Here is a 24,999-nt window from a genome sequence, read left to right as displayed (position 1 = left end):
CATACGTGTTCGCTTGGTTATTCGTTCGGTACAAAGTAAGACCATTTACATTGTAGCGAACGAACGCATTCGGTGATAATCCGTCCGCAATGTCAGATACAGATGAAACTGTAATCATTAGCGCTGCTAATTTTATAGTTATTGCTGGACATGCTGAAAAAAAAAAGAAAGAAGGGAGTGTAGTGTTCACATAGGAGGGAAAATGCGCCTTCAAGGGGTTAAATATCAAACATTTTTCCGGACCCCCCTTGCGCTGGGGGTAAATTCGCTAGACCTCCCGGTAGGGGGCCCCAGATCACATTTGTCCCGGGGCCCCCAACATCGTATTTATGGCCCTGGGTAGAGTCAAAGGTAAGCGAAGACCCGGTAGAAGGAGAAAATCATGGCTGAGGAATTTGAGAACATGGTTAAAGAAAACCTCAATGGAACTGTTTCGAGCCGCAGCGGGCAAGGTTATGATTGCCAATATTATTTCCATCATCCGAAACGGACAGGAACCAGAAGAACAAGCTACAAAATATTAGACTAACGAGCAAATTTTCTATATTAGGGCGGACAATGAGGGTATTTGGCTCCGAATTCCATCCTACTACATCGACTTCTTGATATTTTCACAGTAAGTAGGGAATAGCTCAAGAAACAAAGTCTACCCTATGCCGATGTGCGCTTTTATCTTGGGGGTGGTTCCCACCCTTCTCGAGAGGGAAAAATGTTTTGGTTAAAATAGCCACGAAAGAGGAAGAACCCAATTTTAAGCAAAAACTGTTCTATAATTATTTTTTGAAAACTCAATACTTTTTGAGTTATTCGTGGTTGAAAATTGGCCATTTTTATTGAAAAATGACACCTTTTTGGACGGATTTTTGCGAATACCTTAAAAACTATGCATTTAACAAAAAACTGTAATAAATATTTCTGTAGGTTATAAAAAAACAAAGAGATTCGTTCCGTCATAAATCTTCTAGTTAAAATACAAACAGGGATATGGTAGGTAAGAAGAGTTTGTTTTTTTTGCTGGCTGCATGCTCAAATCGGTGTATTCAACTTGAAATAACAGAGAAACTGTCGATTTTAGGTGTATAATGATACTCATAACTTTGTAGTGCTTGAAAAGACCTTTAAAATGAGCAATACTAAATGTCGATTATATTCAAACTAAGTGAGATATTCGGCAAGAAAATTGATGAGTAATGTATTTTAAGAAGAAATGGGTATTTTTAACCCCTCGTCCATCAGAATTTAAATACATCGATTTCCTTGTACAATACTTTTTATTATAGTATTATTTTTATGTTCAAAAAGTTGGGCTGGATTAAAATGAATGGTTTTTGAAAAAAATAAGATCAAATTATAGTGCGCATTTTTAAATTTTCTTAAAAATCTTTTTTTCCTCCATGTAACTCGAAAAATATAAGAGATACGAAAAAAGATACGATACAAAAATGTAGGGCTTTTTCAGATAAAAACTTTATTTTTATTTTTTATTACTGTATCTCTTATCATTTTCAGGTTACATGGAGAAAAAGGAAGATTTTTAAGAAAATTTAAAAATGCTCTCTATAATTTGATCTTTTTTTTAAACCATTTATTTTAAACCCGTCCAACTTTTTGAACATAGAAATAACACTATAAGAAAAGGTATTGTGGAACGAAAATGATGTAGTTACATTTTGGTGGATGGGTGTTAAAATTACTTTTTTCTTAAAATACATTAGTTATCAATTTTGTTTGCAGCATATCTCGCTTAGTTTTAATGTAATGGATCTTTAATATAACTCATTTTAAAAGGTGTTTTCAAGCACTACAAAAGGTATTAGTAGCATTATACACCTAAAATCGACTGTTTCTCTGTTATTTCAAGTTGAATACACCAATTTGAGAATGTACCAAAAAACAAACTATTTTCACCTACTAAGTATATCTCTTTTTGTACTATAACTAGACGATTTATGAAGGCAAGTGTCTCTTTGTTTTTTATAACCTACAAAAATGTTTAATATAGATTTTTTAGTGAGATGCATAGTTTTTAAGGTATTCGCAAAAAATGGAATATCCGAAAAGGTATTATGTTATAATGAAAATGGCCAATTTTCAACCACGAATATCTCAAAAAGAATTGAGTTTTCAAAAAAAAAATTATAAAACAGTGTTTACTTAGAATTAGGTTCTCTAGCGAATTTCGTGGTAATTTTAACGAAAAAATTTTCCACCCCTAAGAAGGGGTGGGAACCATCCTCATGATAAAAGCTCACATCGGCATAGGGTAGACTTTGAATTACGAGATAAGTAGAGGCTAGGCCCAAAATTTCATTAAAATCCATGCAGTTGGATAGAATTCGGAGGTAATATCCTCTTTTTGCTCCCATAATGTTTGTTGAATTCTCCCCAATATTATTCGTCAATTCTTTTTTCATTAAAAATATAATGTATGACCAAAATTAGACATTCACCACACCGTGGTCAGTACCTGGTCGTTTTGGGGGTACGTGTCACTCGCCTATTAGTAGTTGTATAGCTAACCTTACCTGCGATAATTGCCCATTCATTTGATGTATATCCTGTTAATACGGGCACCCTAATGAATTTTCCAGATAATAATGAATGATCACTCTTGACGGTCAAAAAAGCTGTTGGATGCGGAACTTCGATAACTGGTGCTAACAGAAGTCCAGCTAGTGGGTATTGACCATATATCTAAAAGTATAAAATATTTTATCTTTATGCGAGGAAATAAAGCATTAAAATCGTCTACTAAGTCTCTAGCTTTTTTAAAGCAAGACAAATCGTTATGAAACCTTTTGCATTCGATTCGGGAGAGCTTCATGAAAATTTTTGAGTACTTAGCATGAAAGACAAATGAAAATTGCATTATTATGGGCGGAAAATGCATTTTTCAAAGTCTGTCTCAAAGTTTTTAAAAAAATTCAAAACTCAGAAAATAATCATGGAAATATAAGTTATTTTTTCATACTCGGGGATGTTTTTAGAAATAACCCGCATCAACCATGAAAGGTTATTAGCGGTGGTACAATGCATATTAAATTAATATAAAATATAAACTAAGAGTTTTTACAAAATTCATTTTAAGTTGTTCATAACGTGGCACTCATATTTGGTTATATAATTTAGTTTTCTTTAAAAACCTAATGATTTTGTCACACTCCGCACTGTCTAACGCACACTTTATATCACTTGGTAGTCCATTAGTTTGTCTTTCTACATCATATAATGGACAGTCTATAACAATGTGACCTACGGTTATATTGGTGTCACAGGCTTAGCATATTCTAGGAGGTTCCTTCCTTAGTAGATGTTCGTGCGTCAGTCTGGTATGCCCTATTCGGATACGATGTAGTACAAACTAGTCCCTTCGTTTTACTAAATTTGGTGTTTTCGCAGATAGATCTGGGTTTACTTGTCGCGATTTATTGTTTGGTAAGAGTTGCCATCTTTGTAACCATAAGTTCTTTCTGTATTCACTGATGCATTTTTTCATATCTGAGTGAGGAATTTGGTTAGTTCTATCTTCGGATCTCTCCATTTTACAAGCTTCTTGGCCATTTCATCAGCTATTTCATTTCCTGGTATCCCCACATGGGATGGTATCCACAAAATATGTACATGTTTATGATTATTTTGCAGAACCACACGGTCTTTTTTAATTTGTTCTAGGAACGGATGATTCGGATATATTTTCTGAATGCCCTGAACTGCACTTAAGGAATCGATGAATATTACTGCCATGTTTTCGGGCCGATTAATAGTTTGTTGCACTGCCTTGGATATTGCAAAAAGTTCGGCGGAATATATTGAGTAGTCCTTAGGTAGTGGAAACTTGCGCACAGAATCATCTGTGAGAATGGCAGATCCCACTGTTTCAAATTCGGGTGTTTTTGATGCATCGGTGTAAACTAGTTGAGAGGATGGATATTTATTTTTAATATTGTAGAAGTATTGGAGAAAAAAAATGAAGGGGTGCTGTCCTTAATATAAGTGGACAGATCTGTATTACAATACGGAATTGGTATAGTCCAAGGAGGAGCATACTCGGGGATTTTTGATGCAAATTGATTACTTGGAGGTTTTTGGAGTCGCCGAACATGAATGTGCCATTAGAAACGACCCAGAAGCACCTGGTACCCTGGTATTGTCACTGCAAGGGTACGTCATCTTCTGGGGTTTCAAGGGTTTTCGGCATTAAACTGACGCAAACAGATTACTCAGGTGATTTTTGGGGTTTCTGAAAACGCATATACCATCAGAACAACACCCGGAACAGATAGTGCTCAGGGCCACGTCATCTTCTAGAGTTTCGAGTGATTTAGACTTATATATTGATGCATACAGATCACACAGTGCCATCGAAACCGATTCATGGAGCACGTGATGCCCACGGTCACTGCTAAGAGACGTCATCTTCTAGAGTTTCGAAGGTTAATTGTCACTGAATAAATGCAGATCGATTACTAGGGGTCTTTACTCATTGCGATGAGTTGCCATTAAGCTATTGTAATGTAAACAACTCAATTTACATCCCACGTGTTGGGAAGTTCAATACCTTACCTAAGGGCATTATCATTGTTGTTATGTATCCATCCTAAGGAATTTTATTTAAGTATGCACCTTTAATGCATCTATATAATATTTAAAGGGTTTTTACCCTAATATTTCTTTGGTGGCTCAGCTGGCATCCAATCTCTCAAACACTGATAATGATTTTTTATCAAATCGAAAACGTTTTGTTGTGATGTAGCCCTTAAAGGGATTTTTAATAAAAAGTTTATACCTTTTACAAAGGATTTTTTACAATTTTTGTGGTTGATGGTATACAGCCAACTACAGGAAACATTTTTTTTTCTTTTTCTTGTGGATTTTTTTAACAAATTATGTTATATTCAAATAATAATTATTATGTTTGGATTTATATCAGCAAAGTATAAGTTATTTAAGTTTGAGTTAAGACAGATAACTCAATGTCAAACTAAATTTTAAATTAGGTATTAATAAAATATAAATGATATTTGATAGTAAATGGAATTATTATATAAAATAAATAAGATGTTTAAAAATACAAGTTGAGTACAGTTTGAAAGGAATAATTTAACACTTAATTTAACTTTAACCTTTAACTACACGCGCTGGCGTATTTTGGACGTCAGATATAAGAATTCTACTGCAAATATATATAAAAATTTAATTTTGACCTTGTTTATCTCTCTAACCTATCACTGGAATGTGCTTTGCAATTTGGTTTTAGTTTCGTTATAATCGGCGTTCTGGGAAGATCGTTATTTACAGTTTATTATTTGTTGTTTCCGGTGGTGGACAATATACGTCACGATTATATTAATATAAGTCGTAATATAAGTACATATTTCAATTGTTTTTTAGTCATTATGGCACAAAATATATAAAAAAATAAACAAATCCGCTGTTTTTAAGTGTATTTTCTTGTGGCGTATAAAGTACGCCACGCGTGTAGTTATGTTATAACTGGATGCGCGGGTAGTTAAAGGTTAAATTTCAACTTAACCTTTTTAAAATAAACTTAATTTAACTTTCTTTAGTAAACAAAGTAAGTATCTATTGTTTAATTATTTCAGGATGATTTCAAGTATAAATCCTGAATTTTAAATTATTGGCTTGCTTCGAGTTAGTTTCAACCCTATCTGCTCCGAGCTTCGCTGGTATCGCCACCTACCTACAGGATTACTAGTATAACTTTTACCGGAAATTTTCTGGAAAGAAAAATGTGTTGCCTATACTCTCTGAGTTTCGCTGGTATGGCTGCTATCACAATCTAACGGTTGACTAGTGTTCCTATTTCGGCCGGAATTTTAAAGAGGACAGTAGAAAACCAAATAATAGTTGATTCAAACTTATTATTTAATTCTTATCGTGTAATATTTACAACGTAAAGAAGTAAATGGATTGTAATCGATAATTAATAGCAGTAAGTATAGAATTTATTATTCATTATGATTATTTTTAAGATTTTGCTTATCGTTTTGACGTTTATGTTGACAACTAATATTAGAAAAAATTTATTCTGCAAAAAGAATAATAATTTAATATAATTATAGTATAATACTTCTTAAATATTAACTTATGAATGACAGTTAACGGCATCCTACGTTTGCTGTGATTGGTCGTTATCTTCACGCATTCAAATTTTTTTTCAGGATTGGATTGTAAAATTGAAACCGTCAAAATTCGAGAGTGTGCTAACTGATCCTTTAGCTCAAATTTTTCTACCTTTTTGAAATTAAAATTGTGTTTACTTACTTTTTCTAATTGCATCAATCCATTTTTGTCGTTGAATCACCTTATGCTTAGCGATAGGAAAGTTGTAGAATACACAGTTACTATTGTAACCAGTACCTATTTCGACACTCTTTAATACAACAACTTTCGTGAGACATTTAAAAGCTTTAATATGCAACTCTTAATGCAGAACATCAAGAAGCAAATTTCCAGTAAAGGTTTACAAACTTGTCACTACTGGCGCTCGCGAATTTTTAATTACCCCCTCTACTTACGAGCTCACAGCGTATAGGTGTGACTTCAATTTTCTCAAAAATAGTCCGATACATGTTTTTCTGGTAAAACTAGCTATTATTGGAATTATTAACGGGTTTCGGAGTGGTTTCAACCCTATAGGTGTTGATTAAACCAAATTAAAATTAAATAAAATTCAACAAAATTAATTAAAATTAAATAAAAATTAAACATAATTAATTACAATTAAATCAGTTTAAACATAATTAAATAAAATTAAGTAAAATTAAATAAAATTAATGAAATAAAATAAACAAAATTGCATAAAATTAAATCAAATTAAATAAAGTTACGTAATGGGTAAACTCGTGAGAAATGAACTCTTACTCACGGGTAAAGTAATGGGTGTTATTATCTATTCAAAAATAGAAAATAAGGAGCATGTTATTAAACGGTTATAGAAAAAGTAACATATTTACCTCACTAGCTAGATTACGTGAAACATTTTGCAGAGTAATACCATCAACTGTTTTTAAATTTTCTATTAACTCGCTGGAATTTGATGATCCTACTCCTAATGCAGTCCCGATTTGATAAGCCAATCCAACGGCTTTTCTCGATAATGAAAATAAGTTTACAGAAGTGCCACTGCTCATAATAGCTCCACTGAATAATCCTAAAAATGAATACGATAATGTTTGTTCTTTATTTTGTACATACATTTTTTTTCACATTGTTATTAAAAACTACGGTTTTGTAATTATGTAGACACAATTTGGAAACATTGAAATAAGCTGAGTTACTGAGTAACCTTCCGAATGGGTTAGCACCCAACCCTTATGCTCATGTAAAAAATCATCAATTACGTTATCACGCCTAGATAGAATGTATTTCGTTTGCAGTATCTAAGAAAATATCTGTACTTTGGAAGGGATAAACCAGGTGCTGGGAAGTACTACTTCTTCTCTTCTCTAGGTGCGATCGAAAATCGGAGCGAATTTTATTTTTGAGACCGCGGCTCTAAATAATTTGTTGTTACTACATCCAAACCATTCCTTAAGGTTCTTCAGCCATAAATTACGTCTCCTACCTATGGATCTTTTTCTTTCGATTTTTCCTTGTATAATGACCTAGATGGAGTATTAAGGCGGGTATACATAAGCGCTCTGCTCGGTGTGCGAGCCGCTCGCGCGCAGCATGTTTGTTAGATTAGTACGTGTTTTCAAGTGGCACCCAAACGGCTCACACACGGCGCACCACGATCTAACTTGTGTCGTCTTTTCAACAAATGCTTTGATGGTTCGCAATACGTATTTGGACGGGTTTGCGAGTGTTGCGAGTGGTTTGTTGGTTTTGGAGCGCCTGGGTTGTATATTTGTTAGTAATGGAGTGGTCGATAGGAAATATCAAATTTATTGATGTTTACCGTGGAAAATGAAAATGAGATGATGACATTGAATATATTTAAACATGTTAGCTTGCAAACCCCAACTTGCAACCAACTTGCAACCATCTTGCAACCAACTTACAACCAACTTGCAACCAACGTGCAACCAATTTGCAACCAACTTGCAGCCAACTTGCAACCAACTTGCAACTCAACTTGCAACGAATCGGAATGAAACCAAACACTTCTCGATGAGAATAGGAGAAGCTACTCCCGACGTCGGCCCATATCGGATCTGATCTGATCGGAAAAAAACGGATCCAATGTAGGCACCCACATTTAATACTAATTATCTACAATTACTAAATGTTCGTAAGTTTCCTCGGGATCGCGGAAGGTTCGTCAAAATGAAAAATTTTAACGAACATTAACCGCGCCACGAACGCGCGGCGCTCGCGCGGCGCTCACACGGCGCGGAGTTCGCGGCGCGGAGTTCGCGGCGCGGATATGTATCTCCGCCTTTAGATATTTATTTCCTCCCATCACATGTCCCATCATATATCTGTTTTCTTCTCTTAATGTTAGAAGTACTTCTCTTTCCTTATGCATAGGTACGTCTCATTACCTCTACTTTGTTTATTCTATCTACCCATGAGATCTTCAGTATTTTTCGGTACTCTTCAATTTTATTCAGTATCCACGCTTAACACCTTAGCAGTCGTATTTTTAACTCAAGATTTAAGTCACGACAGCAGGGAAGTCTCTTCATTCTTGTAAATGTGCTTCTGGCCTGTTCGATTCTGATTCGTATTTCTTGAGAGCTGGCATTGTTTTCTTTAATGGTTGTACGTAGGTATTTGAATTCTCTTACTCCTTCAATAGGCCGATTCCGTACATATATCTCACGAATGTCCTTAGTTGTTTTTATTATTATCATATACATATTTCATCTTGCTTACGTTGACTGATAGTCCATATTCTTCGCTTACTGCGGTCACTTTATTAAGAAGTATCTTTAGGTCTTCATGTGATTCGGCTCAAAGAACTGTATCATTAGTGTGTCCTAGGGTATTTATGATCATGCCATTAATTCTATTGCCTACGTTTTGTTCATTCATTGTCTTACTTAGTATGTCTTCCGATTATATATATTAAAAATAATATTGGTAAAATTATACACCCCTGTCGAACACCTCTTTGTATTTCTATTTCGTCTGGTGTTATGTCTTCTATTCTCACTACTGGTTTCAGGCTACAGTATATTTTTTATTAACTCCCAGTATTTTTAAAATCTGTCACATATCATATTATAGTAATAATAATGGACAATAAGTAAATGATCCGATATTTACATTGGACTTATAGGAAATATTTCCAGTGAACTATTTCCTTTAATTAACCTATTTAATTGATGGATTGGACCGTTACTTGATGGAAGTTCATTTTATCTAACAATACAACACTGAAAACATTTGTTTTCTATACTTCCACAAAATTTATTATAACTATGTGACTAAAGCTGTTTCGGCAGGGTGCCTTTCTCAAGAGATTTAGTTTACTATGGGTTTGCCTTTTTAAAGTCTTTAACTGAAGAGGTTGAGGAGTTGGGGAGTTGGGGAGCTGTTGAGTGGGGGTTTCGAGTTGGTCATTCAGAATTATATCTGTATTTTGTAATTTATTAATTTCCATAGATTCTAATAAAGACAGCTTAAGGCCTTTATTTTGAATATGCATAATTTGAAACTCTTCATTAAAAGAATGATTATGATCTAGACTAGAAGGTGAAGTGGGTATGTAGACGTGTCTGTTTTTCTATTGTTAAAAGCCCTTTTGTGTTCTGTTATCCGTTTGTCAAAGGTTCTGCCAGTTTGACCGATGTAAGTTTTCACCACTAACAAGTTAGTTAGTCACCACAAGTTAGTTTGTAGACACCACTCTCTAGTTGCTGTTAGTTCTGAAAGCTGGTGTTATTGCTTTCTTTTTTATATATTTGGCAATTTTTGCTGTTATCTTGCCAGTACATGTGATAGAGCAGAAGGTACTGGGTTCTTTCTGTGGTGGTGGATAGGCTAATTTCAGGGCTTTCTCATGGAGTTTTTGGTTTAAAATGTTATTAATTTTTTGTTCGTTATAGCCATTGTTTACTGCTTAGTCCTGTCGCCAGGGGGGGTACAACGGCCTCGTTAATTCAGATGGACTTACTCAAGTTTTTTTTATGTATTTTGACCCGTAGAACACGAATTTTTTGGGTAACAGTTGATCCGGATGTCGATAAGATTGTTATAGACCAAGAACTTGAGGAATCAAATAACAGCGATTTTTGGCAAAACAAAACAATATTTTGTATTTTTTGGGCCATTTTAAGTAAAAAATATTTCTACAAGTTTTTTCGTAGGATGCACAGTTTTCGAGATAAACGCGGTTGAACTTTAAAAAAATCGAAAAATTGCAATTTTTGAACCCGAATAACTTTTGATTAAAAAATAAAATAGCAAGTCTGCTTACCGCATTTGAAAGTTTAAGTCAAATTATATCGGTTTTGATTATTTGCATTGGTAAAAATTTATTTTTTTATTGTTTAACAAAGCTATAAACACGTAGGGTTTCCCGTGCTTTTACATGCGTTTTAACGCATGTAACGTAGAAATAGTCTTGATTGCACTAGTACCTATTCTACCTACTCGTTCGATTTTAAATGAGAAATCATAGAAACATCACTCACGCACTAGTTGTTTGTAGCTTTGTTTAGCAATAACACAATAAATTTTTAGCAATGCAAATAATCAAAACCGACATAATTTGACTTGAACTTTCAAAGGCGCTAAGCAGAATTGCTATTTTATTTTTTAATCAAAAGTTATTCGGGTTTAAAAATTGCAGTTTTTCGATTTTTTGAAAGTTCAACCGCGTTTATCTCGAAAACTGTGCATCCTACTAAAAAACTTGTAGAAATATTTTTTGCTTAAAATGACCCAAAAAATACAAAATATTGTTTTGTTTTGCCAAAAATCGCTGTTATTTGATTCCTCAAGTTCTTGGTCTATAACAATCTTATCGACATCCGGATCAACTGTTACCCAAAAAATTCGTGTTCTACGGGTCAAAATACATAAAAAAAATTTGGGTAAGTCCATCTGAATTAACGAGGCCGTTGTACCCCCCCTGGCGACAGGACTAGCTATTTGTTTAATGATTTTCAGTTCTATTTCGAAGTTATTTTTTGAAATGGGAATTTTTGTCAGTCTATGTATCATGCTATGGTAGGCTGCTAATTTGTGTTGTGTAGGATGGGATGATGGATTGTGTATAGTTGTGTCAGTATGGGTAGGTTTATGATATACGGATAACTCATGTTTGTTGTGTAGTCTGGTAATTGTTACATTTAGAAACTTTATGGACTTCAGTTAAAGACTTTAAAATGGCAAACTCATAGTAAACTAAATCACTTGAGAAAAGCACTCTGCCGAAACAGCTATAGTCACATAGTTATAATAAATTTTGTGGAAGTAGTATACAAAACAAACGTTTTCAGTGTATTATTGTTAGATTAACCTATTTGTTTAAAACACTTATTTGTTTGTTATTTAGAGTACATTCAGTTAAACCTGCTTCTCACCTCGGTTGGATAAATAGGTTTTTTAAACGGCGCACTTCACCTATGGTGTTAAATAGATCACTCGCGAGGAGGTACTGTAGTTGGGACGTACCAGGCCACATTGACTATTATTCTTAATACCTTATTTTGGATTTTTTGTAGTATTTCTAAGTTTGAATGCGAGGCAGTGCCCCATAGCTGGGTTCCATAATATGTCCAGGTTGGTTTTAGAATTGATAGTGGGTGATTTAGGATTGGTGTCCAGTCATTTATGTTCTCAATATTAAAGCTTTGCCTGAGGTATGTGCTGTGTTGTCTGTCCCATAATGATTTTCCTGTTATATCTCCGACTATTTTCATTTAACACGTTTCCATCAATATTTTTGTCCTTGTAGTGTCAGGTCTTGTTTCCGCAGTGTAAGTCATAATTATTGGTCTAACTACTGTCCTATAAATATTGGCCTTTGTTTCTGTCCGTAGGTGTGTGTTGCGCCAGAGAGTGTGTTTAAGACATCCTGCTATTCTGTTGGCTTTGTTTATTTGTTGGGCAATTTCCGATTCTGTATATCCACAACTGTGCATTAGTATTCCAAGGTAACGGATACATCTTTCTTGCTGGATTATTTTGCTGTTCACTTCCAGCTTGCACCTTAGTGGATCTTTAGAAATTACCATAATTTTTATTTTATTTGGTGATATTATTATGTTGAACTTTCTTGCTGTTATACTAAATTGATATAAAAGTTAGATAAAGTTTTTAAATCCTAATAGCAACATTAATAATATTGAAAAATTTTAAAAATATTACTAAAAGATTTTTAAATTGAAAACTTATTGGTACATTTCCTTGGTGACACCTCCAAGGATTCTACAATTTGCAAGCCAAATGGATGCTGCAGTGAAGACAAAAGGGAAGTAATTCTACACTATGCAATTCACAACCCCCGTCTGCAGCTTGGTAAGTCTCTAAAGGTCATTTTCACTCTTTGCAATAAGTATGGCATCATCTGCATAGCATACTTAACTATAGAGCTAATTTCTTCACACATTCTGTACCCTATACTCAGGTTTTTCACTTAATGACTTATGAATAATTCCATCCATGATTAGGTTAAACAGCGTGGGCTCAATGAGTCTCCTTGACGTATGCCTCTTTCCTCTAGTATCAACTTTGTTAGTTTGTTATTAATTTTGGCCTGTATATTATTTCTGCTGTATATGGTTTCGATAGTCTTGATAATATCTGAGGGCATGTTTCGTTTATATAACAGGTGAATTACGTCATTCAGCTCTACACGGTCGAATGCCTTTTGTAGATCTATGAAGCAACAGCATCGTTACAGGATCGTTCGGATCTAAAGCCTTGCTGTTCATCTGCTAAATTTATTTCGTTGGTGATTTTGGTAGTTATGACTTTTGTGGTCAATAAAAAATAGCAAAAAATATCAAAGTATAAAAATTTACCTTTAGATCTTACAGAAGTTAAATGTAGAGCAACAGAAGCTGCACCTGCACTTTGTCCCCAGATTGTAACACGTGTAGGATCCCCTCCAAAATGTGCTATATTCCGTTGGACCCACTGTAGAGCAAGAGTTTGGTCTTTTAGTCCTAAATTTCCTGGGCATGTCAGATCTCCAGTACTTAAAAATCCAAATGCACCTAATCTGTACTGAATACCTACTACCACTATGCCCTTCTCCACCAAGAGTTCGGGGGAATAGTCAACTAGTGATCCATTTCCATTAAGGAAAGCGCCACCGTGAACCCATACAAGAACGGGATGTCTTCCAGTTAGCTGTTAAATAAAAATGGCTAGAGAATTAAAAGACAAATTATGTTTTATTTCGATTCAGAGACAATGCATAATCTAGAGACAACTGATTCTATTTAGAACTTCATCAGTGTAGATGCGGGCTCGCCTCTGAATCAAAACGAAACGAGATTCAAAAACATAATCTAAGGCCAAAATTAGCCATTCGCCACCCATTGAGAGTATCTCGAACAATAAGCGGTATATTGGGGATTTTTAATGTCGACATTAAAAGTTGCACTATTTTTTTTCTATAAAACATTTTGATCTAAAACTTACCAGAAAACTTCTTTGTACTCTGTATTTTAACATAAACGTGATTAAGAAGCTAAATTTTAAACTTCGTCACACAACTTTTGCGATTAAACTTTGCAATGCACAAATCCACCCCGTTTCCTTTGAAAAATTCATAACCTTTACCAGAACAAGAATAAAAGCTTGAAACAGGTACCGTTGTCTTCAGAAATGTTAGAGCTATATATTGTGAAAATGGAGAAAAAATGTTAAAATGGAACAGAGTTGTAGCGAGGTAAACACAAAAAAACGTAATTTTATTTTTTTTTTTTGGTAAAATTTCGATTTTGACAATGTTGCCCCACATGAAATTCAAAATAAACCTCATTTTCGTTTTCAGCATCCTCGAAAATATAAAGTATGAATAAAATTAGCCATTCACCCCTCCATGGTCAGTTTCTCGAAAACTAAGCGCTTTTTTGAGGGTGTACCACTCGTGTATAATAACCCTTATAGTTATAATACAAAAAGATATAATGGTAGGTGAAAAGAGCTTTCTTTGGTGCATGCTCAAATTGGTTTGTTCAACTTAAAATAACAGAGAGATGGTCGATTTTAAGGGTATAATGCAACTAATATTTTCACCTAAGTAAAAGCAACCTACGGCATATAAGTCCAAAAGTTATAAGGAGGGTAAGCGGAACCTATATCCAAATTTTCATGCAAGTAATTATCATCGCCGTATTCCACTCATACGCAGAAATTTGGACCAATTTGGAGACTACTTACGTTTGGAGTAATAACATTTAAAAATAAGCAGTCTTCTGAACCCCCTATAGTATTTAGTACTTGGCCTAGTATTACATTGTATAGGGTCTGCAAACAAATGTCCCTTTCAGACGTACAGTTTAAAACGCCAGTCCAATTGGATTTTGGAACAGACAGCTGAAAAAAATTATAACATAAAAACAAAAAATCTGACAACCCTGTTGAGCTGGCCCCACCCCTCTCGCAGAATTTAAAAACAAATAGTGCGAAATTACGAGCTATTTATGAGCTTTCATATACCGCAGAATAAAGTTTTGAGCTCGTTACACTGCGCAGTAATTAATTATTTTTTGGGGGCTGAGTCAGCTCCCCTGCTACTGCTTAAAAATAGAGATATTGAATTGATCTTTTTGGCAGAATCACGAGCTATTTATGAGATTTCGAAGTGGTATAGCTTCGATTTTTGAGCTCATACTCTTATTCCCCAAACAACTCTTTAATTTATTCAACTCAACAGAAAAATTTTGAGAAAAATTAAAATATATCGAATCTCGGAGATAATTGGTAGAGTGTATAAATTCTAAATATGTATAAACTTTTAAAATTCGCACATTTCGTTTATTGAGCTACAACCCTTTTACAAGAAAACCTCCCCATCTTCCCAGCTTAAGAGAGATTTGTACTTAAAATGAATACAATTAATTATTTTCCGACTACATATGGTTTACTAATTTTTGAGCTGGAAAAGTACGTGCACTTCTTCTTCTTCTTCTTCTTCTTCTTCTTCTTCTTCTTCTTCTTCTTCTTCTTCCTTCTTGTATGTAGGCTTTAACGCCTGTTTCTTCTTCAATATTAGCCTATTAAATTGTTTAAATTATCGCACCGTTTTTTCTTGATCTGCCAATACTTCCTCGTCCATTTGGTGACTTATCTCGTGCTATTCGTACTAGCCTATCCTCTGCGATTCTACTAATGTGTTCGTTCCACTGCTGTTTGCGTTTTGTCACCCATCTATTTATGTCTACTACATCGCATGATCTTCTTACGTTTTCGCTTCTCTCCCTATCCAACAGAGTTTTCCCTGATATTCGTCGAAGTATTTTTATCTCTATTGGTTCTAGTAGTCGTCTCGTTTTAGATGTGGCAGGTCTTGTCTCCGCCGTGTATGTCAATATGCTGCTTTATAGATTCTTGCTTTTGTATCTTGTCTTAGGTGTTTGTTTTTCCAGATTGTGTCAATAAGAGATCCCGCCGCTTTACTTGCTTTTAAGCTTTGTTGTCGTACTTCTTCTTCAACATCTTCGTAACTAGTTATCTATTCTCAGATATCTAAACCTTGATTCCTGCTTTATTATTTTCCCATTAATTTCGATTTTACATCGTAGTGGGTGTCTAGATGTTGTCATACATTTGGTTTTTCCTGCTGATGTTATCATATTGTATTGCTTGGCTTTTGTATTGAAGATGTGTGTTAATCTTTGCAGATCGTCTTTTGTCACGGTGATTAATGCGGCATCGTCTGCATAACATAATATTTGAATTTCTTTGTTCCCCATTCTGTAACCATGACCTTTACGTACTGCCTGGTACTCTGCCTGTGACTCTGCCTGGGGGTTATGAGACTGGGTGGATTAAGTAGCTCAGAAGCCGCGATCACGTTCACAGCCGGTCTCAAGCCCGGATAAAAGAGGAGGGTTGATGGGCCAGCCCTACTCATTGTAAAAGAAAACAAGGCTCAAAGAACCGATATAAATCTGATTAGATAAAGCTGAAGCGATATAAGATCGAGTTTCACCAAAATTGCTGAGTAGGTAGAGGACACCTCAAGAAACAAAAGTGAACAGTGAAAAAAGCTATTTGTTTTTAATTCCTACAAGGTGAGAGGGAGGGCAGCTCAACACAGGGGTAAATCTGACCTACCTCAAATCTGTTAGGTGGTTCTGCATATGGTATACCGAAGAACATGTACATCGTTTTGTTTAGTTTTTCTGATAATGAAGTCTTTCCTAAGATGGTACCTTCATTTGTGGTCACTTGAACATTCTGTAATATAAAAAAACTATCTTTGAGTCCATTCACGAATGCCTTTTAACCAAGAAATTTGTTTTCTTCCTACACGTTCCTACAAGTTTAAGATGGTGATATTATAAAATGTAATGTGACGGATTTAAAATACAGAGTAAATAATGGATTTTGATTTTGACTTACCCTGTATTAGATTTAAGGAATAATATTAAAATAAATTATTTTTATGAATCTGCAAATTATATGACACATGGTAAAATGTTATATCTGCTCTATTTTTCTTCATGGTGTCGAAGCCTGAACTGTTACTGATGACTTAATGAGAAAGCTGGTAGCTTTTGAGATGTGGCTTTTTAGGAGAATTTTGAAAATAGCATGGACCGACCATATTACGAACGAAAAGGTATTGCACAGAATGGAGAGAGACACAGAACTTTTGACCATCATTATAAGGCGAAAGACAGCATTTGGGCACATATTAGAAATTATAGGTAGGAGTTGTTGCAGCTGATTATGAAGGGTAAAATCTAAGGAAAAAGAGGTCCTGGTAAACGACAGGTATCCTGACTGAAAAATATTCGTGACTGGAACGGGCTAAACACAAAGAGGCTTTTAAGAAAAGGAGAAGATAGAGACGAATTAGCAATGGTTATAGCTAACCTCCATTAGTGGAGACGGCACTAGAAGAAGAAAAAGATTTTTATAACTTGTAACTCTAACTAAATTAAAAAGTATGGCTACAACAACAGGTCATGGCTTTTGTATCCATTTTCAATCATACAGGGCATTAAACTTGGTACTATTTAATTGAAATTTTAGTGACGAATTGTTAAATCTCTTGTATAACACAAACCGATGAGGAAGTAAAATAGTTTTTAAAGTCAAAATAGAATACAGGACCTGTTTACAGGACCAAAATTAAAAAAAAATCTTAAGTAAAATAACGTAAATAACATTCGGTATCTCCTATAATAACAGATATAGGTAATAAGCATAACAAAAGTTCATCATCCTCTATAATAATATGAAAACAATTTATTATTTTTGGTGGGTATAAGCCACCAACATTTAAATAAGCTTAATTTTAATAATGTAGATAACTTTTTTCGGTATCTCAAAATTTTACTTTAAAATTAATTGTGTTTTTCGACGAATTTTATTTCGGAAATAGTTCTCAAAATACAAAACATTAATAAATTAAACAAAGTTTGTTTTTGTTACTTCGTAAAAAGTTCTTCTAATTCAGTTTAATCTTATCTAATAATTTAATTTTATCTGACTCATTCATATTCACAATTCGGACACATACCTATGAATCACAAACCTACATGAATCATTTTAAAGTTGATGATTTTAAAATGATATTGCTAATATTTATGAGTTGCGTTTCTGGGACGACTTTATTGAAACATATTATGTAGTTTATTCCATTACAAGAAATCAATTTTAACTTAAGAATATCCGTCAGAAATATCATAGCATGTAATTTGTTTTTAAAAAGAAAACCAGATGCAATGATTACAGCAAAATTCTCGTGTTAGTGATCCCAAAATAAATCATGACAAAAAACCAGAAACCTCATGCTACTATCCCGACATGCTAAGTATTTGGTCTTATATTTAATTTACTCTCAAAATTAACACCCAACTCAGATTAAATATGTATGTTATTTTAAATAATAAATGATCTATACTCGATATGTTATTCACTTTGAACCTATTGCATTCTGCCGAGGAATTTGCGATAGTTTTGGTTGGTTAATTTGGTTTAATTTAATATAATCAGAGCTGCTTTTAATTTGTCTGTTTTTACGATTTCTTTGTTTCAGGACTATATTTGAATCTTTTTACTGAACCTTACGTTGATTGCCCCCTGCGGGTTTACATATTTGAGATCTCTCAAATTCTCTATTTTTTTTATAAGATTGATGTCAATGATGCCATTATAAATCTCAATGTGTTTATTGTTTTGAATGTTGTTGAGAAATGTTAATTTATTTTCTATTATTTTAAGTTTTTCGGATAGTTCATTTATATTATGGTATTTCCCTTCTTAGGTCTGGATCCCGCGTATGAAAAAAAAGTTGATTAATAGCAAGCTGAAAATTTGTTAATAGCTTAAGGGTGTCTAGTCGAATAAACTTTGATATGTGTGAACACTGGAACAGGGGTAGTTTTAATTGTGGAACAGGTTAAAAATTTGGAACGGTCACAGCACGAAAACGGCACATTTATTTTGTCCGACAGAACAGACTTAAACTCTTCGAACAGAGATTAAACTCTCATGCAAAAATCAGACTGCTATTTATCACCAAATGGGCGTTTAAATGAGTGGAACATGTAGAATATGTCAAATGACAGGAATTATGACAGGTAATAAATATCAGTCTGATTTTTTCATGAGAGTTTAATCTCTGTTCGGAGAGTTTAAGTCTGTTCCGTCGGACAAAATAAATGTGCCGTTTTCGTGCTGTGACCGTTCCAAATTTTTAACCTGTTCCACAATTAAAACTACCCCTGTTTCAGTGTTCCCATATATCAAAGTTTATTCGACTAGACACCCTTAAGCTATTAACAAATTTTCAGCTTGCTATTAATCAACTTTTTTTTCATACGCGGGATCCAGACCTATCTATTATTACTTGCGAATGTTATAGGATCCCGTTTAATAAAACTAATTTCCAACTTAAATTGTGGCTTTTTATATCGTATGAATTATTATTAATATTATTAAATTAATATCGGCTATTATATCGTAAAATAAAATTTATAAATTTTTTTTGCTAAGTGTTTACTAATTGTTTGCTAATTGTTTCGTAAAAGTATAATTCTACTATTATTAGAATATTCTAATCATAAATAAAACAATTTTTGTATCTTACGTTTGCACAAACTTCAAATATTATTGCATTCAAAAAAATTGCTACAAGTACCACACTCTTCACAATCATTTTTGTATTGTTACATTTTATTCAAGATATCTTTTTTAAATAATTAGATACCGAACAAATAAAAATTCATGAACAATAAATTAAAATATATTTGTAGATCGTTAACACCTTTTAAAAATATTTATATAATGCTTATAATTTCTGATAAGTTAATAAGTGTATAAATATTTGTACAAAAATGTTAGCAATCCACAAATATATTTTAATTTATTGTTTATGCATTTTTTATTTTTGTCGGGTATATAAATATACAGTGCGTCCATAAAGTAACGCATAAATTCATTATTTAGTAAACCGGCGACTTTTAGGAAAAATCTCGAAACAGGTCGATTTTTATTTTTAAATTAGGATTTTTTGGCGTATATGTCATACTAGCGACGTCATCAACCTGGGGGTGATGACGCAATCGATGATTTTCTTAAATGATCCCCATTATAGGGGTCATGTGATATCTCATTTGAAATGATTTTTAATTATCTATTCAATATTATAAACATTAACATAATTATTTATACAGAGTGTCCAAAAATATTTGTTTTAATTAAATTAATTGACACAAAAAGATGAATGTATTTAATTGCAAATACATTTTATTAGAAAACAGAAAAAAAATTATTTGAAAAATATACATTTATTTTTACTTAAACGGAATGTTCAAACTGTCAAGAGGAAGGTGGGTGACAGCTTTAACATTGAATTTAAGCGAAAAACAATATTTGTTTGTGAAATAAACATTTTTTTTCTGTTTTCTGATAACAGTAAAACATATTTTGAATTAAATAAATTACATACGTTCTTCTTTTTCTCAATTAATTTAATAAAAACAATTGTTTTTAACACTCTATACAGGGTGATTGATTAGTAGGGTAAAACTAAATAGCTCCTCTATAGTAACAGATATCAATAAAAGTTAATAACAAAAATTTTAGCCACCTTTGAGCTTCACATTACAAAATTAGTTAGAATGTTACAGGGTGTTTGATAACACAGTGGCAGACCAAACGTATGTTTTTTTTTAAACGGAACACCCTATATTTTATTTTAAATTCGAAATACTGTTAACTCCTCCATCACAAAAAATATGAAGGTTTGTTATGTTATGCAGGGTATTTACAAAGTTATAACCAATTTTTGAAAACCGTAACAAGTTCAACTCCCTGTATAAATAAAAATAAGCAAAACAACAATAGTTTATTAATGCCATATTTTTAGCGTATTTTCAAAATTTTCAAGAATGGTCGATATTGCTAATTTTCTTTATATCAAATACAGGGTTAGTCAAAACGCAAGTACATTATTTTCTCAGTAATTTTAAATGGAACACCCTGTATTTTATTTCACTATTGAAAAGTACCATTATCGTACTTTAATTTTTAGATAACATTCCCTAGGTCTAAATTTATTAGTTTTCGAGATATTTTTATTTTTCAATGGACCAGTAGCGTGGCCACCCAAATCACCAGAATTTAATAAACTTTACTGATTTTTTTGGGGTTACGTTAATAATGAAGTTTTTAAAATACCTCCAACAACAAGGGATGATATGAAAAATAGAATACAAATGCTCCGTAGAGTAAGTAGCTCATTCAATGATCGTTTTTAGGCGTACGTAAATATGTTAGGAGATAATTTTGAACACCTTATGTAATTATATATTAAAAATAATTTAGTAAAAGTGGCTTCGAATTTTTTCAAACATGTTTTTTTGCAAAATTATTACTGATAAATTATGTTTCGTTCTTTATTTGTTACATTGTTACATTTACATACAAAAGTAGGGTTTAATTGTCTTCACAAATATTGTAATTTGTGTTTGTGTGTTTTTTGTAAAATTTATTACTAATTTTCTTTGTTTATTTGTTGCATTTACATAAAAAGATAGTTTTTAATTGTTTCAAAAATGTTGCACGTAGTGGTTGTGTTTTTGTTTGTAAAATGTATTACTAATAAATTATTTTTATTTCTTTATTTGCTACAGTGTTACATTGATTACCGGATTGATAATCGGTAATCTTCAATTGTCAATTCAGTCATGGCTTACTTAAAATTTAGATAAATTAAACACCTAAAATAATTTGCTCTGAAAAATAAAAATATCTCGAAAACTAATAAATTTGGGCATAGGGAATGTTATATAAAAATTAAAGTACGTTAATGTTACTTTTCAATAATGATATAAAATACAGATAAAATTACTGAGAAAATAATGTACTTGCGTTTTGACTCACCCTGTATTTGATATAAAGAAAATTAGCAATATCAATAATTCTTAAAAATTTTGACAATAAACAAAAAAAATAAGGCATTAATAAACCATTGCTGTGGTGCATATTTTTATTTATACAGGGAGTTGAACTTGTTACGATTTTCATACAAAATTGGTTATAACTTTGTAAATACCCTGTATAACATTACAAACCTTTAAATTTTTGTGATGGAAAAGTAAGCAGGATTTCGAATAGAAAATAAAATATAGGGTGTTCCATTTAAAAAAACATAAGTTAGGTCTGCAACCGTGTTAACGAACACCCTGTAACATTCTAACTAATTTTGTAATGTGAAGCTCAAAGGTGGCTACAATTTTTGTTATTAATTTTTTATTACTATCTATTACTATAAAGAGCCTATTGGGCTTTACCCTACTAATCAATCACCCTGTATAAACAATTATGTTATTGTTTATATTATTGAACAGATAATTGAATACCCTTTTAAATGAGCTATCACATGACCCCTATGCTCATTAAAAAATAATCGATTACGTCATCACCCCCAAATTGATGACGTCACTAGTATGATATATATGCCAAAGAATCGTAATTTAAAAATTAAAAAATCGAACAGTTTCGGGATTTTTCCTTAAAGTGGCCGTGTCCTAGATTTTAACAATATTTCAGATAATTTCAAATATCTTAAAATTATTCCACTATAATATATTTAAATATATTAGTAAACAATCAAGCATGCCGAATGTTTAAGTAGTCTTGTAAACAAAATTTACACATGTAGGTATTAGTGCAAGATTGCATTTCTGTATATTATTATTAAAATAATAATCTTGACATACATATACAAAAGTATTACGAACATAGGTAATCAATAAGTATTCATACACAAAAATATTTAGGGGAGTCTAACAGTCTAATATTGGGGTTACTGTAGAGAGTGCCACCTCGATTAAGGACGTTCATTCCATCGTCAACTGGGTACTATTAACGAGTATTAAATGTACCTATAATAATAAAGTATTAATGGGAAATATAGTGTCTTCCAGTTAATCACCCCATCGTTAGGGTAGCAAAAACGCGTTACCACCATAGCCGGTTTACGAAATAATGAATTTATACGTTACTTTATGGACGCACTGTATAATACAGAGCTACAATTCGACCAGTAGTTATGTACGCAGCTGAGACAATTTGCCTCACAGAAAAAGATAAAGAAAAATTGAGAATATCCGAAAGGAAAATCCTCAGACGGATTATGGGCCCGATAAGAATGGATAACAGAGAAATGAGAGGAAGAATGAACTATGAACTAAGGGACATAATGAAGGGAGAAAATATAGTTAGATTTATTAAAGCGCAAAAACTGAGATAGAAAAAATGGAATACATAGAGAAAATGAAAAATGACCTAATTATCAACGACCTGAATATCAACAGATGGAAACCAGAAACTGAAAGAAAAAGGGGAAGGGCCAGAGAGAGATAGAAGGACTCAGGGGCGTAACAGAAGCCCCCGCAGCGTGAAGCTTGCGGGGGGCCCCAATCGATCAGGGGCCCCATCTTGTCGTCTGATATTATGTAAAAATTGGTTATAGGTATATGATTTTACTTTGTGTGTTTGAATTTAAAAACGTAAATTTCTAAATTCGCAAGTGAATCATCTCATATCTAGAAATTTACTCCTTTCCGGTCTCACGAACTTTTATGGTGACGACAATAAACTATAATGCTTTGTACGTGACTATTGAAAGATTTGAGAATTGCAATTTGCCGAATTTTATAACAATATTTCTAAATCTAGAAATGGGTTTTCTCTTTAATCTTTACCTACGTTTAGGATTTCGATATAATTATCCAGAGGCGTAACGGAGGCCCCACGCCCTAAGCTTACCAAGCTTATGGGGGCCCCAATATGTCAAGGGTCCTATCTTGCCGTCTAATATATGTAAAAATGTGTTGTTATATTATTTGCATACATACGTTTTTTAAGCAGAGCAGTATTGAAAATGAAGTTTCAGTAAATGGCAGTTTTGGAGTGAAATTATCAACGTCACGACGGACGTATTTGCCTGACAATTTGGATTTAGTTTCTAGTACACTCCACTTCAAAGTTGGACCTACTACATCCTAAGTTGGAAAAACATAGGTACGTTTAGTCCGGAAATGTATAAATTGATTAGTAAAGCAACTTTTGTTCTATAGAGTTTCCTTATCTATGTTAATATTTTTCAAGTCATTTGCGAATGAAAATGTTTATTTTTTAACAAAAAAACAACGTTTTGAGACGGGTTTTTCGCAAATAACTCAAAAATAAGTATTTATCGAATTAAATATTATATATCGAAAAAATATGTGTAGCAAAAATGTAGTTATAAGATACAAAAAAATGGTGTACTTATTCATGAAGTCTGTCGACACAGTAAAAGCACAGTTGAAGCTCATGAAAAATTATTCTTATTCGTCCTATTCCAAATCGAATATTTCAACCTGGAATAACCAAACATGAAGTACTTTTCGGGAAAAACTAATTAAAACTGTTTTTAAATGTTTCAAAAAAAAGCTTTATTTTTATTTTTTATTAAAGTTTCTAGCACCAAAACTATACAAGTTACGCTCAAATAAAGTTAACCGCTTTTTTGGTAAAAAAAAACCAAGAAAATCGGCCCCTATTTCGCACCCAAAAAAAAATTGTCGTTAGCTCTTTACCATTTACTTTAAATATTTATTGTTTATATGATCTGTAAGTTTGATCATTTCGAAGTTCTTATCTTTGAAAAAATTTGGTTTCATATTAAAAAAGTTTTTTTATTTTGGAAAAATGCCTTTTTTTAAAAATAACTTAAAAAGTAAGTATAAGTGATACGAAAAATCTCAAAGAGTGAAGAAATGTAGGTCTTGCTTTTATAAATATTTTTTCTTTATTTTGTTTTTCTGTAAGACAAAAATTGGTTAAGATATGGCTGTTTAAAATTTGCATATACTCGTGATTAGTAACTCGTTCAAGCCCTTTCAACTAGAACCCTTTTAAATATAAGCACTTTGAACCGGTGAAACTTACAGGTCATATAAAAAAGTTAAGTAATTTGTAAGGCGATCATGATTTGTTTTATTTTAGGTGCTAAATAGGGGGAGATTTTCACAATTTTTTTACCAAAAAATGGGATAACTGTATTTGAAGCGTAACTGGCTTAGTTTTGATGCTAGAAACTTGTGTAAAAAATAAAGCTTCTTTTAAACACTTTAAAAAAGTTCTAATGAGTTTCCCCGAAAAGTATTTCATTTTTTGGTTATTTCGCGTTGAAATATTCGATTTGGAATTTCACGAATAAGAAAAACTTTTGTTTTACTGGGTAGATAGACTTCATTTTTGTTTCATTTTTTTTTTATAAGCTAGATACATTTTCGCTAACAATATTCTTTGAACTATTTGCGAAAAATCGCCTAACAACGTGGTTTTTTGTTGAACAATAAACATTTTTACTCATAAATAACTCGAAAAGTCTTG

At 32.7% G+C, this 24,999-nt stretch overlaps 1 protein-coding gene across 1 annotated transcript in view; it reads right to left on the bottom strand.

The window, feature by feature from the left end:
* LOC126890498 (cholinesterase 2-like) overlaps positions 1–19,304 on the bottom strand; it is a 32,104-nt gene extending 12,800 nt beyond the window's left edge. Inside the window, exons 1-6 of the mRNA XM_050659481.1 lie at positions 19,199–19,304; positions 16,213–16,335; positions 14,314–14,469; positions 12,945–13,275; positions 6,978–7,174; positions 2,526–2,694 (exon numbers count right to left, since the gene is read on the bottom strand). Of these exons, the coding sequence (XP_050515438.1) occupies positions 2,526–2,694; positions 6,978–7,174; positions 12,945–13,275; positions 14,314–14,469; positions 16,213–16,335; positions 19,199–19,267 (1,045 nt within the window). The 5' untranslated portion in view covers positions 19,268–19,304. The remainder of the gene's footprint in view (positions 1–2,525; positions 2,695–6,977; positions 7,175–12,944; positions 13,276–14,313; positions 14,470–16,212; positions 16,336–19,198) is intronic.
* Positions 19,305–24,999: the final 5,695 nt, after the last annotated feature.

This window comes from Diabrotica virgifera, chromosome 8 (assembly GCF_917563875.1).
Source record: "Diabrotica virgifera virgifera chromosome 8, PGI_DIABVI_V3a".
Lineage (NCBI taxonomy): Eukaryota > Metazoa > Arthropoda > Insecta > Coleoptera > Chrysomelidae > Diabrotica > Diabrotica virgifera.
The sequence above is the reverse complement of the archived record's forward strand: the minus strand, read 5'-3'. Positions and strand labels throughout refer to the sequence as shown.